The 16,869-nt window shown below is 47.4% G+C and overlaps 1 protein-coding gene across 2 annotated transcripts in view; it reads left to right on the top strand.

The window, feature by feature from the left end:
- Nucleotides 1–16,869, top strand: part of PXN (paxillin) — a 51,258-nt gene that overhangs the window by 28,316 nt on the left and 6,073 nt on the right. Inside the window, exons 2-10 of one of the 2 annotated variants that reach the window (XM_067306899.1) lie at nucleotides 469–695; nucleotides 1,217–1,332; nucleotides 3,338–3,477; nucleotides 3,864–4,065; nucleotides 4,584–4,719; nucleotides 12,002–12,394; nucleotides 15,245–15,415; nucleotides 15,760–15,933; nucleotides 16,470–16,551. In XM_067306899.1, the coding sequence (XP_067163000.1) occupies nucleotides 469–695; nucleotides 1,217–1,332; nucleotides 3,338–3,477; nucleotides 3,864–4,065; nucleotides 4,584–4,719; nucleotides 12,002–12,394; nucleotides 15,245–15,415; nucleotides 15,760–15,933; nucleotides 16,470–16,551 (1,641 nt within the window). The remainder of the gene's footprint in view (nucleotides 1–468; nucleotides 696–1,216; nucleotides 1,333–3,337; nucleotides 3,478–3,863; nucleotides 4,066–4,583; nucleotides 4,720–12,001; nucleotides 12,395–15,244; nucleotides 15,416–15,759; nucleotides 15,934–16,469; nucleotides 16,552–16,869) is intronic. The other variant, XM_067306900.1, reaches the window with a different exon arrangement.

Genomic DNA, 16,869 nt, shown 5'->3' with positions numbered 1-16,869 from the left:
TTGCTTAAACTCTGGAGAAAACCCCTCCCGGGATCTTGTTTCCTGCAGAAAGCAGTGCCTGCGGCCACGTTAAATGACTCTGTGATGATGTGGGCCCTGTAATTACTCTGTGTCAATATCCTGTTGTGAGTCGGTCTCAGGGCAGGTTTCTTCTAGGCTCCTCTTCTGCAGGGCGCAGGGAGACTGTAAAGGTCCTTGGAGTTGGGCTGTTTTCCAGTTAAGACAAAAATCAGAGATTGACACGGTTTTTCTGGCTGCTTTGTTACCTCATGGCATTTTCTTTGTACTAGAAGTTTTATTAACCCATTCAGAACTGGCCTGCAGTAGTGTTTTACAGAACGTTTAGTAGATCACCCTAGATGAAAAATTTTCCCAGAAACCTTCTGATATGGATATTCTGATGAGAGGAAGGAGAAAAAGCTGTTGGCCAGGAATTCACCATTTTGTTTTTCCTTTGCTTTCCTGCAGACGCCTTGCTAGCGGACCTGGAATCTACCACTTCACATATATCCAAACGACCAGTGTTTCTAACGGAGGAAACGCCTTACTCCTATCCAACTGGAAACCACACGTACCAGGAGATTGCTGTGCCGCCTCCGGTGCCACCACCACCTTCTAGCGAGGCACTGAATGGCACCGTGATTGACCCCTTAGACCAGTGGCAACCCAACGTATCCAGATACGTCCACCAGCAAGTGAGTGAATGTGTGCTTGTGGAGATGGGGAAGGTTCGTGCTTGCTGTGTTGGTGCAGATCTGTCAGGGAAGCAAATGAAGGGAGGGAACAGCAAGAAGTGAGGATGAGTTTGGATACAGACAGAATGAGGAAGTGGGGGAGGTCTGGGGTTTTAATAGTTAGAGGGAGGAAAGTCTCAGAACTGACTAGTCTGAGCAAATGGCAAAATATAATTTGAAACCCATCGTCATTGTTCCAGCGAAAACGGTAGTGTGTTGAGATTAGTGTTAGTCATCTGTCCTGTAGCCTGTGGAAAGCAGGCTGGGGATTTCCAGCACAGATCTGCGATTCATAGGAAATCTGAAGCAAGTGGAGAACACTTGTTCCTGGAATAGCTCATCTGATGGAGGTTGGGGTTGGCTACATAGCAGAATTTTTTTTGCTCCTGGGCTTTGACCATGTTTTATCCGTGGGTGGTCGCAATGCAGTGTATGTATTTGTTTGGCATTCTCTGTTTCCAATACAAATCTCATTCCTACAGCCCCAGTCCCAGTCTCCTATATACAGCTCCAGTGCCAAAAGCTCCAGTGCCTCAGTTTCCAGAGACGGGCTCAGCTCTCCTTCCTCCCGTGCTGGTGAAGAGGAACACGTCTACAGGTATCTTGTCCCTGTTAAGAGATAGGCCGGAACCATATGAGGACAGTGACTGCTGTGACTCAAGCTGTCTTCTATAACTTGAGACAAGTACTATACTCCCTGCATATGTTCTGCCTCCCTGTGTCACTTTTGCTTCTCTTGGCTGTGTTTGAGACTACCTCCTTTTTCAGTCACCCCTATGGCTTTATGCTCACTTCATGTACTGACCTAGGCCTTCTGCTTCCTCAGCTGTAGAAGAGGTTAAGGATCTATCAGACACAGCACAATTTGGTTCAAGCATTGTAAAGAATATGATCCAGAAACAAATGACAAATTCACCCTCCTGTTAAGCAGCCCCAAAATAGCTCTTTAGGAGGGGGGATGGCCTTTGGGTCTGTTATCCTGGGGAAGCCAGTTACCTGTGGACTAGCAAGATGTGGAATGATATGAATTTTCAAGCAAATTTGAATTTCTTATGATGAATTAAAAATTCCATCTCAGAACTGCTGACTTATAGATAACTAGTGTGTCTACCTAAAATGACAAATGCAGCCCTTCTTACACTGAGAGGTTGGAAGGGTCCCACCTGCGCAGTGGGACTACCCTTGCTGCTGACATGGGCAGGAGAGAGGAACAGGCTCGGTGCTCCATCTCCGATCTCCCCATGCAGGGCACTCTGTCCTGGGCGCCTTTTTACAGTGTGCAGACTAGCGTTTCTCCGACGCCGTGTGTTCCAGCCATGCCTAGCTCTTTCTGCTGAGCAGAAAGTTGCTTTCAGCTAGAACTAATTCTGGGTCAAGGTGCTGGCGGGTGTGTCCAGAGACGGCCCAGTGGAGGCAGTTGTTGCAGTTTTCTGGGGGCTGAGGGCCACATGTAATTAGTACAAAATAGAGATGATTACAGCCCTGGGTCTGCTGGTACAAGGGTCTGGCATGGCCTGGTTCTGGAGCGAATTGTAGCTTGTGTGCTTGTGACCAGATGAAGTATTCCCTCCTCAGGCCTCATTTGTGAACTTTGTCCTCAGTCTGAAGAAGATGATAATAAATGCCTTATGGAATTTCATAATTGTTACTCGTGTTATAAGTATCAGAGTCCTAAGGCTTGTTGCATATTAACCTTCTGAGCATAATCTGGCAGTGTGCTCAAGACAGTTGTTCTTGTTTTGGATTTGGAAACTCTCTTTTTTGATACAATAAGAAGCATTAGAAGTAATTTGTCCATTTGTAAAACTAGGAGAAAATTATTTCCTTCCCAGTGATGATGGGAAAACTGTTATTACAGTGCCTGAAAATCGCTGTATTGGTGCTAAGTTTTTCTGTGAAATAGTTTGCATTGGTGTGTGTGTGTGCTTATCCTATAAGATAAGCAGTAATTACAGCCAATGTTTTGCACATGGTTGTGCATGGTTAAACTTCTTTACAGGCTTGTGTATTTAACCCTGTGGAAAATGATTTTAAATTACCTTCTTATAAATTGATTAGAATTGCTCAAATAAAAGGGTTCGAGTACTTGAAAAGAGAGCTTGTATGCTGCAGGAGGCTGCCACGTAACCTGCTGATTTTGGCTGTTGTTGATAGCTTGAGGTTTGTACTTTGGTTCCCTCTTTCTCCAGCCCGTGCTGGCCCTGCATCCCCCTGCTTCAGGGGAGAGGTTTTCCCTGCTTGGTGTGATGTCAGCAGAAACAAGTCATTTTCCTGGATGCCGGCTAGTGGTTCTGCTGCTGTTCTGTGTGTCTTGGATCGGCAGCCTGTTAACTCTTTGCTAAAATCTGAGGCCCTGCCTGTTGCTGCTATTTCTTTGTAACTGACAGCTGAAGATGTGGCTAAGCAAACTGAAGATGCAGCTGAACAGCAGCTGTGTTAGTAATGAGTTTCCACAGCAAGCATCTTCTTTCCATGAGACATAAAAGCATCAGTTAAAAAAAAAAAAAACAGTACATGTGTAAACTTTGAATCTAAGTGTTTCCTCCTGCTGTGTCTTGGAGTAGAAGGGACTCCTCAGTTACACACTCCCCTTTTATTTTTAGTTTCCCCAACAAGCAGAAGTCTGCAGAACCATCTCCCACAATGACAAGCTCCTCTCTGGGCAGCAATCTCTCAGAACTGGACAGGCTTCTCCTGGAACTGAATGCCGTTCAGCATAATCCCCCCAGTGGCTTCCCAGCAGGTAAGGAGTAGCAAGACATTTGGTATTAGCTTTGTGGATAGTTCGATTCCTAAAGTAGTAGTCTCTTTTTTTTTTTTTTCTTTTTTTTTTTTCTTCAGCATGCTTACTGAAATCCCTCACCCCAATTGTAGAATCATTTAGTTTGGATGGGATCTCTTGAATACTCTGGTCTGGCATCCTGCTTGAAGCAGGGTCACCTTCAAAGTTGTCTCTAACTTAATTTCAAAGTTAGATTACTGAGGACCTTGTCCTGTTGAGCTCTCTATATCTTCAAAGATTGACAAGGTCTCTCTGGGCAACCTATTGCTCCTGCCTCTGATTTATGTGCATTTATGGACTTGGGGGTCTAAATGACTTTTTTTTTCCCCCCCTCCCCCTTTGTAAAGATGAAGCCAGCAGAAGCCCATCACTGCCCAGTGCACCTGCACCTCACTATGTTATCCCGGAGGGCAGCAGCTCTGTGGGAGGGAAGGCTGCTCCCCCTACAAAAGAAAAGCCAAAGCGAAACGGCGGGCGCGGGATCGAAGATGTGCGTCCCAGTGTGGAGAGCCTGCTGGACGAGCTGGAGAGCTCTGTGCCAAGTCCAGTGTGAGTAGTGTTTTGGTGGCTGCTCGCTTGGGTGGGGTGGGACAAGCCATTGTGGGAATAGTGACTGTAGCATAGGAACAGATGCTGCAGGAGAGTGACAGGCAGGAGAGCTGATTTGTGTGAAGGGTGAGAAATCGAGCAGGAGTGTGAAGATGCTGGTGCTCTTTTTTTATCTCCTGCAGCTGTTGCTGGATGAAAAATACATGATGAGTCATGTTACCAGAGGCATATTGTTCAAACTCAGGTTTATAGCTGATTACAAAATCCACCATCTGACAAAATGACCGTTTGGTCATAGTCCATTGCTTACTGGATGGTGTTGGTGTACGCTCCTGCTAGACTTGGCAGAGAGACAAGGCCTGTGTATGTTGCAGAAGCTGGGCCTGGGGGATGGCTGGCCGTGGTGGTCAGCGCTGCTGGAACGCGCCGTGCTGTGCTTGTTCTGGGGGGTGGTGGGACTGCCAGTCTAGGAGATCTCCCCAGGGTCTCTGCTCAAACGTATTCTTTTCTCTTGCCAGCCCTGCAATCACTGTGAGCCAAGGCGAGGTGAGCAGCCCCCAGCGGGTCACCGCCAGTCAGCAGCAGACCCGTATATCTGCCTCTTCAGCTACACGAGAACTGGATGAACTGATGGCGTCTCTCTCTGATTTTAAGGTGCGCTGTCATGACAAACTTAACACCTCATCTTGGCCCTCCCTGCCTCCAGACTCACTTGCCTGTTAGTCACATCTGCTGACCTTATTTGGTCTCCAGAATGCCTTCTGTACCTCTCTTCCTTGCTCTGAGAAAATTCCTGCGGTGGTATTTGTACTTTGAGTGCTGCTGTAGGTGTTTGCGGCCAGTATAAATTCATCACTGGCCTGGAAGACAGTTCTGGGGACTGTTTTTCCTTCCATTCTGTAGTTCGTCTGTGTTTGCCAAAGATAATGAGCTTAGTTACTGCTCAGTGCAGGGTGAATTATTTTGCTGTGCTGCAACTTAACAAGAAGTAGGGGATCATGGGACACCTGTCTGCTTCCTGACAGAGACCAGGCTCTTCTGTTCTGTTGGATGACCATCCTTCTTGCAGTGCACTTTTACCCTGACGTGCTTTCCCTGAGGAGAGTGCATTAGGGATTTCCAGGCATGTGGTATGAGCACTCAAGCTTTTGTATCAAAGAGCAGGGAACTTCAAAGGTTGCAATCTTAAAACAGTATCTCTTATTTAGATCGAAATGGGATTAATGTCCGAGCTTCTTGTGGGGGAGGAAGATGGCAAGTACCATTCAGAATCTTGTTTGGAAATCTAATTACTATATTGGATAAGAACTGCTACTGCTGCTTCAGTCACCAGGAGCACATGAAAATCCCATAATAGGATAAGCTGAGGAGAAATTTGCCCATGGTCATTTCTGTACATGAAACACTTGACTTATATCCTTGGATAACTTATAAATCAAAATGTTCTTTGTTCTGATAGGTGTCTTATCATTCTTACACTAGATGATTAACTGGAGCTTTTTTTTATGAGATTACATTTACCCACAGTCATAGCAAAATGAAAAATATTTTTTCTTCTTCCTTGTAGATGGTTTGCTTATAGCTTTCTTGAATGATTTGCTTAAACTTGTTTTGAGACAAGGTGGGAGAGTGAATACGTAACACGTAACGTATTCTCTATGTTGGTCATTACTGGATATGACTATTTTATATCCACATGCAATACTGCTTTATAATCCTAAAAAAGTCCCTAACTCTTTGGTTTCTCCTCATATGGAAGATTCTGCTGATCCTCAGTGTTTCTTGCTTGTGCTGAACTCCATCTCCTCTGGCTATGACTTTAGAGGCAGCAGCCAGAGCTGAACAATGTTCTGTGAGGAGAGGTAGATAGGACATTTGAAGACATCTGTGCTGTTTATTATTACCTCTGTGCCACCATACATGTTAGTGTCTTTGACTCATGCTGTGCATTTCACGGAGGTGATTGCAATTCCCGGTGTTTTTAGCAAGTGCATGAATTCAGAACCCGACAGTGAGCACATGTGCTCCGCGGGACCTTACCTGCCTTGCGTTGGCTGGGATTGAATTCAGTCTGCTGCTCTGGCCCATGTACGTGATTTTGTTCCTAGGAAATTACTCACTGTTTGCTCTAGACTTACTGTAGTTTGAATTTGGTCATCCACAAATATTGACACCTTAGCGTTGCCTTTTTTCTCTCCAGTGTTAATATGTTACATCCTAGGGTTGAATGCGGGATATCCATAAGCATCTGTTCAATCTGGTTGGAAAAACTGAGGATTGAACTTCCACTGTTGTGAAGCTGGAGAGAGTTCCCACCTGCGCTGCCAGTGTCCGCTGCTGTGCTCCTTCCCCACACTATGGGAGCACGGGGTTGTGGCCTCATGCCACTGCTGCTATCATCAGGGCTCAGAAAACAAGCTCCAGGTGTGGTTGCTTCTGCTGGTCTGGGCTCGCAGGTTAGCTCTTGGCAGCTGAGAACCTCCTCAGCCAGCCCAGCTTTTCCTGCTGAGATACCAGGAAGGGGGTATTTCTAAGTGTGGGTGTTCAAATGCTTTGCAGTCTTGCATGAAAAGTCATGAAACTCTTCATGCAACTCTTAATAAAATCTACATGACAGAGGCTAGGGACTTACTGTAATACTGTCCTCCTTCCTGGCTTAATTTCTGGCTGAGCTCTGAGAGCAAACTGGAAACTTGAAATACAACAAGATTTTAAGATTTGGGCTTTATAAAAGCAGCATTAGTATTTTTGCAAGGTACTAGGCTCATCTGTGGCTACATATTCTTCCCTGAAGCACCAAGAACATGGTTTCTTGTTCATTTCTCTTTTGTTAATATTGCTGCTGACTGTTTTTAATGGTTATTTTCCCTTTTCCTGTCCCCCAGGTTGCTTCATTTTCCATTCAGCTCTTTGTTTTTTTCCTGTCAATTTGTGCTAACTAGTGGTGTTAGCTTGTCTGTAAAAATGGATTTATGGTCTGTACCTGTGGCAGGATGCGAGGGAGAGAAGTGGAGTCTTTTCCAGAGGTGAAAGATAAAAGGCTATCGTTTGAGTGCCAGACCTGTGTGTGGTTGCAAGGGAAATAGGACAGAAAAACTGAGTATTATGAGTAAGTAATTGGAGGTGGAAGGCCATAATGCAGCTAGAAGTTCCAGCAGACGTGCGCGTGTGGCGTTGGTGTTTCCCTCATACTCTAGAGTAAAAGGTGCTATTACAGACCGATGCATTACCCTTTTATCATCTTTTGCTCACTTAATGAGTTGCTCGTTCTTTTTTGCCTGCAGAATCCATTTGATTTAGGTTATCTATCTCATCAGTCAGCTGGCACTGAGATTACTTAATGCACTTGTTTTTTCATCCTCTGGCATTTCTGTGTAATGTGATGCCTGGTTACTGCATAGCTAGGTGCTTGTATTAAACTGTTCTGTTACTGTTGTGTGTTTAACCATTGCTCTTAACTTGGAGCTAGTATGTTTTTAATATGCTGGAAATATTTGCCTTTGAGCAAGATGACTGTCTTGCCTTGAAAATGGCTGGCTTCATTTTAGAAAATTTGGAAACTCTGAATAAACGTGAACCCCAATGTAAAAATTGGTTACGTTCGCAGGCGCGTTTAGATTGGGTAAAATGCAGGGGAGGAGGGCAGCATTGGGAAACGTGCTCTTCATGTTAACTACTGAGTGCACTTCCTGGTCCTTTTCACCTCTGCCGTGAGCGTGGGCTTGCACTGCAGCGCTCCTCGGAGTGAGGAGCAACTTGTGATGAAGTGCAGTCACCCACTGCTCTCAGCTTTCGGCGAGCTGTGTCCTGGCAGTGCGGCAGGTCCGACCTCACAAAGGTGCGCGAGTGCGAGCTCCGGGCCCCTCAGGACGGCCGCCGTGTGGACAGGTCAGCTGAGGGGATATGTCTGTTCCGCCTACTGGCAGATTTTGTGCGAGTTCTGGTTAATTTTATTCTTTTGTTCATGACAAGTACCCAGAAAGGTAAGGAAAGGCTGAGATATTGTGCGTGGGCTGGGGGAAGTTATGTGCTCTGCTGCCTTAGAACATGAGCATCAAACATCTTGAGGCTTCTTTGAAGAACGTGGCCAAGAATCAGAGCAGGTCTGGGAGCTGTTGGGTTTGGAAAATCTTTGTGGATAGGTCTTTCAAACTGGGAGGGTTCAGCATTGGCTTTAAGCTTGACCTGCTGTGTGAACTTGCCCAAGCCGCTGCTTTGACTTTCCCTTTTTAAGAAAAAGGAGTAATGCCATTTTGTCTCCTAGAGTTCAGCCAGGAACCACTGACAATGGGGAAAGGAGGACAAATGATCTCTTCTTTTTGAAAGAGCCTATAAGTCAAGGAGAACTAAAAAATTGATATCAGTCACCAATCTTGTCAAAGTGTATTTTGGATCAAAATTAATACTGGTTTTGTTAAAATGTAAATGTGGAGCCCTTGGCCTAAGGGGAAGAGGCTAATCTGGCCATCTAAGCAAAGCTTACAAAGGCACGGGGTGGCAGAGTCCTTGAGATTCCGTGCCTGTCAGATCTGAGGTGAGACTAATGGTTTGAGCAGAACAAAGCCCATGTTATCTGCTCCTGCTGTGACTGCCCTGAAGCTTTGTTTTCGTTGCTGTGAACTCAGCCAACAGAGCACTTTATTAGTGTATCGAGAACAAAATGTCAAGGTTTGTTCTGTTCATTGGTTTCTTTTTTTCAGCTTTGAAATGTAAAATGTACATGTGTCACTCAGAGTAAGTTGTTAACGTGACTTTTACTCACAGTCTAGACGTGCCTGGGTTGGTAGCTGGCTTCCCAATAGCTACTGCACACGCTCATCACAGCTGCAGGGGAGCATGTGAGCCGTCATTTGGACAGAGGGCACAGGAAAAGGATCTCGATGACTGCGTAACTTTGTCTTTCTTGATCTCATGCAAAGATCAGCACAATGCCATGCTGGTTTTGCTCTTTACTATCCCATTTCCCTTATTTACTCTTGGAAGTAAGGCTTTGGATCAACATGGCTCTTTGGTTTGAAGGTCACAGTGGTTCTAAGACTTAATTCCTTGGGTTTTTTTTTTCTTTTTCTTACCTCTGTCTTTATCTTTTTCTCTCCTATTCTTTCTGTCTCCTCTTTGCAGACTAGTTCCACTATGTCTCTGATTTCTGAACCCTCCCTAGAACTGGTTCCCAATTCAACAAACGCAGACTCCAGCAACCCTCCTTACAGTTTGACAGTGCTGTCCCAGTCTAAACTCCCTTCTGCAGGTCACAGTGGGGACTTGGCAGTAACAACATCTGTCCCCTCAGCAGTCCTCCACATCGAAGAAGGCAGTGACAGTGTAGTTCTGCCTCCCCCAGGACGTTCTGCCACTCCTCCACATGTGCCCTCTCTGCTGCAAACGGGCCCTGTGCCCCCACCACGGGTCTCTTCCAGTTCTGCTGTTCGTGGGGAGCAGGTGACGTTTGCAAGCTTGATTAGACCGAGCAGAAAGCCTGACTTTTTGAGGAAGGCTTCTCAGGCTGTGCCGGCTTCCAATGTGGAGCCTCTGTCTAGACCCACTAATGTGGAGGCCCGGGGCCTAGAATATGATTTGGTGATAGAGACTGAAAAGAAGGAGCAGAGAATAGAACCCAAAACCTCAAGTGTCCCAGTTTCAAATGCTGGAATAAATGGTCAAGGGAAGGGGCAGATACCTAAGGAACTGGATCAACAGGGAGCATTCGGGGATAATTCAGCCCTTCTTTCTGAGAGCAGAAGTGTGGAAACAGCTTTAGATGAGCTGTGGGCCCTGCAGCTCTCTGATCGTGTGCCAGAGGTACATGCAAAGAATGACAGTGTCTTGAGTCCTGTGCATGAGCCTTCTATTGTGGCCTTGGATCGGTGGGATGTTTTCCCAGACACTAAAAACCAGTTAGGCTTTGTAGCGCAGCAAGGACAGGAGCTAAAAGCTGAAGTACCACATGAAATCAAGGTAGATGTCTGTTCTGATCTGACCAAGAGGCAGGGCAGAGAGAGAACTCCTAAAAAGGCAGGTACTAACATCAGTAGAGCCAGAGACCAGGAAAATGAGCAAATGAGAAACTCTACAGTTGTTCCAGAGACTCCTGAAAATGTTTGGAAAGCCGAATGGGATCTGCTATGCGTCTCCAAGCCACCCATTGAGAGGATTTCTGCATCAGGCCAGGCAGGCACTGAGTGAATGTAGGAGTAGGACGGGTCCTAGCTAGGACTGTCCTGGTAGTGCGCTAACATTTTGTGTGTGGTGTGAGTGCACCCAGAGCTCGCCCACTCTAACAGCATGTGGTTTTGAGCAGTGTTACTGACAGCTGCATGTTTGAAGGTCTGAAATCCTTTGCTTTATCTTGTGGTCTCTTCTGCATGTTGGCCAGCAGCACAGAACATGGCAGGTCTTAAGGACTGTCCTGTGATATGGGCTTTTATTCCTTAACTGGGATAGGGCAAATACTCGACCCATGGAGGTCTCTGAAAAGTTAAAGGGCTGCTTCACACCTGGCTCTGGATGGCAGCTCCTCTGCTCCGCTTGCCTTTTTAGGTATCAGTGCGGGAGCTGTTACTATTCCTTCTAGCACTCGCAGTACTCTTTGTACACCAGACATCTCTGACCAAGAATCTTATGCCTGTAAAGGGCAAATGCAGAGAGACTGTTGTGTATCACTGTTTTGCTGAGGTTTCTTTAATGCTCTGTGGAGTGGTCTTGCTGCACCTCATATCTTGGCTTCCTGCTGGTTACTTCCTTTTCTAGATAGTTATTTTTGGCTGCTGTGATTATCCTTACGGGGTTTTTCCTTGCACTGAGTCACTGTTCTGGGCTGTGCCAAAAGGAATTTTGGCATTGTGGAGTACATGTCATCACTTCTCCAGCTCACAGTTGTCACTAATGGTTTGAGTTTGTGCTGTTGCATCTCGGGGCTTGCTCTTGCGTTGCTTTTCTCTGCTGATACTATTACCTTTGTCATTTAGATTAAGTCTGTAATCAAGAGGACAAAAGAGACCGGGAATGTGCATCCAATGTATCGTGACCTCTCTCCAAGGCGTAAGCTAGGTCCTGCCATATTTCACAAGACTGAGTCCCAGGATCGCTTGATTGAAGAGCTGCAGGACAGACTGGGCATCGCTAAACAGGAACAGAAAGAGTGGAAAAGCCAGGATGACTGGCTGACAGAGGGGGTCATTATCACTGCTAGACCCCAGAGGGAGGATCAGGATGGAGGACAGCAAGTAGAGAAGGTAGAGAGCAGGCACATGGACTGGGAAATTCCAGCACATCCCTCTGTCCAGATAACACTGTGTGGGGGTGCAGATTAAGTTTCTGAGTGTGCTAAGCAACGTGAAGTGAAGATGTAACTCTTTCTACTCACCCTTGTCTGATCTGAAAGGGAACCAGCTCTCAGGTTCTGAGTTCTTGATGTTTAGGAATTGGAGTGATGTCAGAGGATGGTGGTGATGGTATCCGTTTGGGCAATCTGGTGCTATCACATATCAAATGTCCCCATGGGATTTATTTTAAAACCATACAGGGAGGCCTGTCAGTAGAGGCATGCTTTGTTTTCCCCAGTACTGTGGCTGTGCATGAAGTTTTGGGTATAAGATGATGTTCTTCCTTAAACCACACGGAGACACGAGTTTTCTAGTTGTCTTATCTGTGAGGTTGCTTTCTTGTTGCTTTTTCCCTCTCAGATAAAGGTGCTGAATAGCAACCAGTGGCCTCTTTTTACCCACTTCTGCTTGGTTGTGGCAGTGAGGTTGGCCTGCTTTCCTATTTGTGCTCTGATGTGAAATGAAGGAGATTCAGAAAAGGAAGTGGGGAGAGCACCAGGCAGCAAAGACTGTGTCATTGTCTGGTCTGGATTGCCAGCCTTCCTGCTGCAGGAAGTGTTTGTTGGTTCCTCTTTGGATCTATTCACCTTTCTTCTTCCTCCATGTCTTTCTAGGTGGTCTTTCCGCCAGAATCCCCGCTCCCCCCGAGGAGGACGATCTCTGTTTCAGCCTCTCCCCCACTCCAGCCTTCTAAAGAAGCTGCAAAGACAGTCCCTGCTAATGCTGCTCCCTCTTGTGTCCTTGGCCCTGCACCTCTCCTTCCACTCCCGCCTCAGCCTTCCCATGTGCCATCTACCTCAGCTCCTAGTCCGGTCTCTTCTTTCGGCTTGACTCCTCAGCCTCTGTTCCAGTGGGAAACTTCTGATGATTATCATGAACTTTCTGTTGTGGGCACCCCTCCTTCCGAAGATCCTAGGCACTCCTGTTCTCCCCAGACCTGGATCCCTAGCACCAAGACAGTAGTTTCTGTTGGCTGTCAGACCGAAGATGACCAGTTCTTCCCACAGGTGCAGGCAGGCTTCCTTTTCCTCTTCTCCTTGTTTAACAGAGTGTCTTCCAGTCTAACCACTGCTCCCAACTTGATAGCTCAGTAAATGTAACTTTGGGTAAAGGCTGGTACTGAGCTGCTTGATGGAAGAGGGAAGCCATTGAAAATGCCAAATAAATCCCAGCTGTCCCTGTTTAGCACTGAAAAGTACATGTCATTGCAATAATCTGCTGTTGTGTGTGGTTCCTGTCTGTCCTGCTGATCACTTTGTGCAGCAGGGACCATGTACACTCTATTTCTCTCTGAGCCAAAGGAGTTGGCTCTGATACACAGCCCTCAACTCTCCCTAGCCCAATCTCTTGGGGGGGGAAAAAGTGTAAGCATGGAGAAAAAGATGGCAAACATCTCAAAAATTGGAAGGCCAAATCAGCAGTCCTTCCTGTGTTTGACCTTTTAGACAGGTGTCCACAATATGAGTGGATTTTGGGGGAGCTGCACAGTATTATTTGTACAGGCAGGTCTCAACGGTGAGGAAGGAAACACCTCTGCATCTTGAACTGTTGTTCTTTGCAGGTGACCTCTGCTCCTCCCCTTGTCCACAGTGCCACTCTGCAGGCCGCTCATGCACCCCTGGATCCCCTTACCCCTGAGAAGGCAGGACCTCCTTTCTGTTTCCTCTCGGCATGGTGTGCTCTTCTGGGGGTTGACTGTGACACAGATGCTACTGCGAGCTGCTCCTGGAGCTCCCAGTGTGGTGAATGTGGATGGTGTCTTGCAGTGCATGGTTTGCTGCTCATAAAACTTGTAGCTGAATTGGAGTGATAGCAGATCTTGTGGGTGAGGGTGGGAATTTGAAGGACCTTTGCATGATGAGTCTATGTGGATGCTGTGCTGGTTGTTCCGTGAATGGCAGACATTGTGCAGGAGATGGAAACCACCTCTTTCAGATGGGGACTCATCTGCGAGCTCTTGAAAAGGCTGGGCCACCAGGCCAGGGTAGAAGTTACAGTGTCCAGAGATGGATGTGCCTGCATTGAGGTTAGCTGTGGCTTGCAGGAATGTGTGGTCCCACAGGCAAGGGTGAAGAAATGCTCTGTTGCTATGTGTTGAATTCATCCCATCTCCTCTCTCTCCAAATAGTAGTTATCATTTGTCTGCCTGCTGTGTCCTCCTGCTCTGCCTGGTGGCACGAGCAGCTGGTAAAATGAGAGCAGATACGATTCTCCTGACACAGTCCAGCCCTTTTCCTCCTGCTGTATCGTGCAGGAAGCCCTGGCTTTGTACTGGCTCTGGCCTGGCTTTGTATATAGAGAGAGCCCTGTTGACTCTCTGCTGTGAGAAGTGTCCCTGCAGTGTTGTACTTTGGAGACATTTGCTGTAGCCGTGTGGTGGAGAATACCACTGCCCAGCGGAGGGTTTGTTTTAGGTGCAGGACACAGGGAGGCGATAGGGCTGTTCTGAGCTGCTGGACTAGGAGCGGCAGCTAGTTGTGGAGATGGCTGGGAAGAGTGAGGGGAGGAAGGGTGCCTTTGGCTCCACTGGGAGTTGTGCTGCATACAGGCAAGACTCATGACGGGCTAAAACTACGTATATCATGAGAGTTTTATTACAAACAAGTGGAAAAAAGCATTTGACACTGAGTAAACTAGTCAACTACAAGCATCGCTAACTGCAGGATGGGTAATAGAGCTTCTTCTGTGGCTGGAAAGGCAGGATCTGCCACAGCTCCAAAGAATTTCAGTGTGTCCCTTGTCCCCTGGCTGTGATGGCAGCAGGCTGGTGGGTTGTTCACAAATGTTGATTTTTATGTCTGTTTTAATTTCTCCCTTTAGTAAGAGAAACCCATGTGCTCCAGACCCTCATCTCAGGGAGGGACTTCTTTGGATTTCTCTAAACTGACAGTAGCTATTGTAGTGCAGAGTTAGCTAAAATAATCTGTATTTTACTATTGTGGTTTGCCTGGGTAATGAAGGAGGATTTGGTGTTCAAAGAGAACGCACACTTTCTTCCTGAGTTATGAACCTTAGTAAAACATTTCCCTCCTTCCTCCTCTGAGAAGCCTTTCCAAGCTGTGTACACTGTGATGGTGTGATTTCCAGAAATGGTCTCCGAGAGAAGTGTCTTAATCCCCTTCCTCTCACCCCCGTGCATTTCCAGAGGTCACGCAGTAAACATGGCAGTGTTTCCATTGGCATCCCATCTGCTGGGGCTCTGCTGTGGACATGCTGCCCTGTCCGTAGGTAAATACGGGACGAGAGACAACTTTAAAGGAATTGTTTCTTGGCGCTTCCAGTGCCCCAGATGGGGCAGAGGAGACCTGGCAAGATGATGTGCAAAAGCAGTGCAGGGGGAGGGAGGGGGAGGGGGAAGATATTCTAGCTGAAGAACAGACAGGATGAGGAAGGAGAGAGGGATCTCTAACAGAGAGGAGAGAGTGTCAGCTGAGAGAGCGCAACAACTGCGTAGGAATGGAGAGAGGTCAAGGGGAAGGGGCCTGCTGGATGGCGTCTCTGCTTTGTCAGCTGGCCAGGAACTGATGAGGTAAAGGGAGAATTTTGGCAGAGGCTTAGAGAGCACTGTACTGACTGCTTGGGATTTGCTGGTAACTTCTGCCATATGAGCAGTGAAGGAGAGTTGACTCTTCAGTTCACAGCTCTGTTACATATCCCAGGCTCTGTGCATGTTGTCTACTTGGGCAGAATACGTGTGTGCTTGATCCTGGCTCTCAGTGCCTTCTGCAGACAGCAAAGCCATCTCCTAGCAATCTCCTGCCCATCTGTGCAGAGGAGCCACTGGCAGCAATAGCAGGCATTTCCCTTGGAAACTCAGCAGCTTTTGCCTTACAGTCTTTGGTTTCTCTTCCCTGCAGTTCATGGCACAAGGGAAGGCCGGGAGCAGCTCCCCTCCATCCACAGCCCCCAAACCTGGCAGCCAGCTGGACACCATGCTGGGAAGTCTCCAGTCTGACCTGAACAAATTGGGTGTAGCTACAGTTGCCAAAGGTGTCTGTGGAGCCTGCAAGAAGCCTATTGCTGGGCAGGTGAGTCAAAGATGCTGTCTCATTGCTGAATCTTGGGCTGCAGCTGGGAGTAGTGGGGAGGGCTGTTTCGTGAGGCTGAAGGGACTGGAGATGCTGGAGAAACTGAAGTACTCTATTTATCCACTGGCTAGGTACGCTGTAAGCTCCTCCAGTGACCTCTACCCTGCCCTTGAGGGACTGCCCTCTCCTGAGATGATAGGTAATTCAGTTTTCATGCTACCCCAGTCCAGGGCTCACTTGAGTAGTAGAACTTGCCATTCTTGCTGACCTCCAGCTGGTATCTTGTCGTGTGATCTAGGGGAGAAGGAAATAGAGTTGTCCTTCATGATTTGTCTTCCCAACAGGTGGTTACAGCCATGGGGAAGACCTGGCACCCTGAGCACTTCGTCTGCACCCACTGCCAGGAGGAGATTGGGTCACGGAACTTCTTTGAGCGAGATGGTCAACCCTACTGTGAGAAGGACTATCACAACCTCTTCTCCCCTCGCTGCTACTACTGCAACGGGCCGATCCTTGATGTGAGTTCCTGGGGGGGTTAGGGCTGGCAGGGTGCTGCTGACCTTGGTGTTTAAAAACCTCCACTTCACCCGTGTGTCCTGGATGAAAGGTTTTGTTTTGGAATTTCTATTTTTCCTTTGTGCTGGCTCTGGAAGGGAAACAACTTGACCCAGCCTGGTTCTGTAGGTCATCTTACCTTCACTAAAGCTGTAATCCTGCAGACCACCACATCGCTCCTTCATTCCAGTAATGATTCTCCAGCTTTTCTCTATTGGTAGTCTGTGGTAACAGACTACCAGTACTAATTCTGAGAGCTGGACGGAGCCCTGTATAAAGGAGGGAGCAGTGTGTGAGATCCTTTTAGGGTAAAAAAAAGTGTGCAGTGGGGAAAGGCTGAACCAGCCAGAGGCAGGAGGTAATTTACTCCGCTCTTTAAGGACGCTCTATTTTAATGCATGCTGTTGTCAGCACAAGTGTAATATGTTTCCCACCCCCCACCTCTTATCTCTGTGCTGAAGCCATAATTTACATGACGCCCTTTGTGTCTTCTGAACAGAAAGTTGTGACGGCTTTGGACAGGACATGGCACCCTGAACACTTCTTCTGTGCCCAGTGTGGAGCTTTCTTTGGACCTGAAGGTATTGCTGCTTTATGCAAGGGGAAAAATATCTGCTCCCTTGAACTGCAGATGAGTGTGTAAGGCAGAGCCGCTACTAGCGGAGAGTCTGAGAGATGATAGGGGAGCTGTTGAAGATGGAAGTGCCAAGGGAAATAGCTGTCCTTGGGGGAAGGATGGTAGCCATGCTCTCCTTTCCTCCCTGGATAGGAAGAGTATTCATGTGGCTGGAGCAGGAAGGGCAGCAGCATGAGATCCAGCTGCCTGCTGTGTGTTTGCGCATGGGCAGGGGGAAGGATGATCCTAGCTGCTCTGGTTACCCCACAGAGCTTGGCTGGCC

The sequence above is a fragment of the Apteryx mantelli genome, chromosome 17, assembly GCF_036417845.1.
Source record: "Apteryx mantelli isolate bAptMan1 chromosome 17, bAptMan1.hap1, whole genome shotgun sequence".
NCBI lineage: Eukaryota > Metazoa > Chordata > Aves > Apterygiformes > Apterygidae > Apteryx > Apteryx mantelli.
Note: the sequence above shows the minus strand (reverse complement) of the source record. Positions and strands in the feature narration are given on the sequence as shown.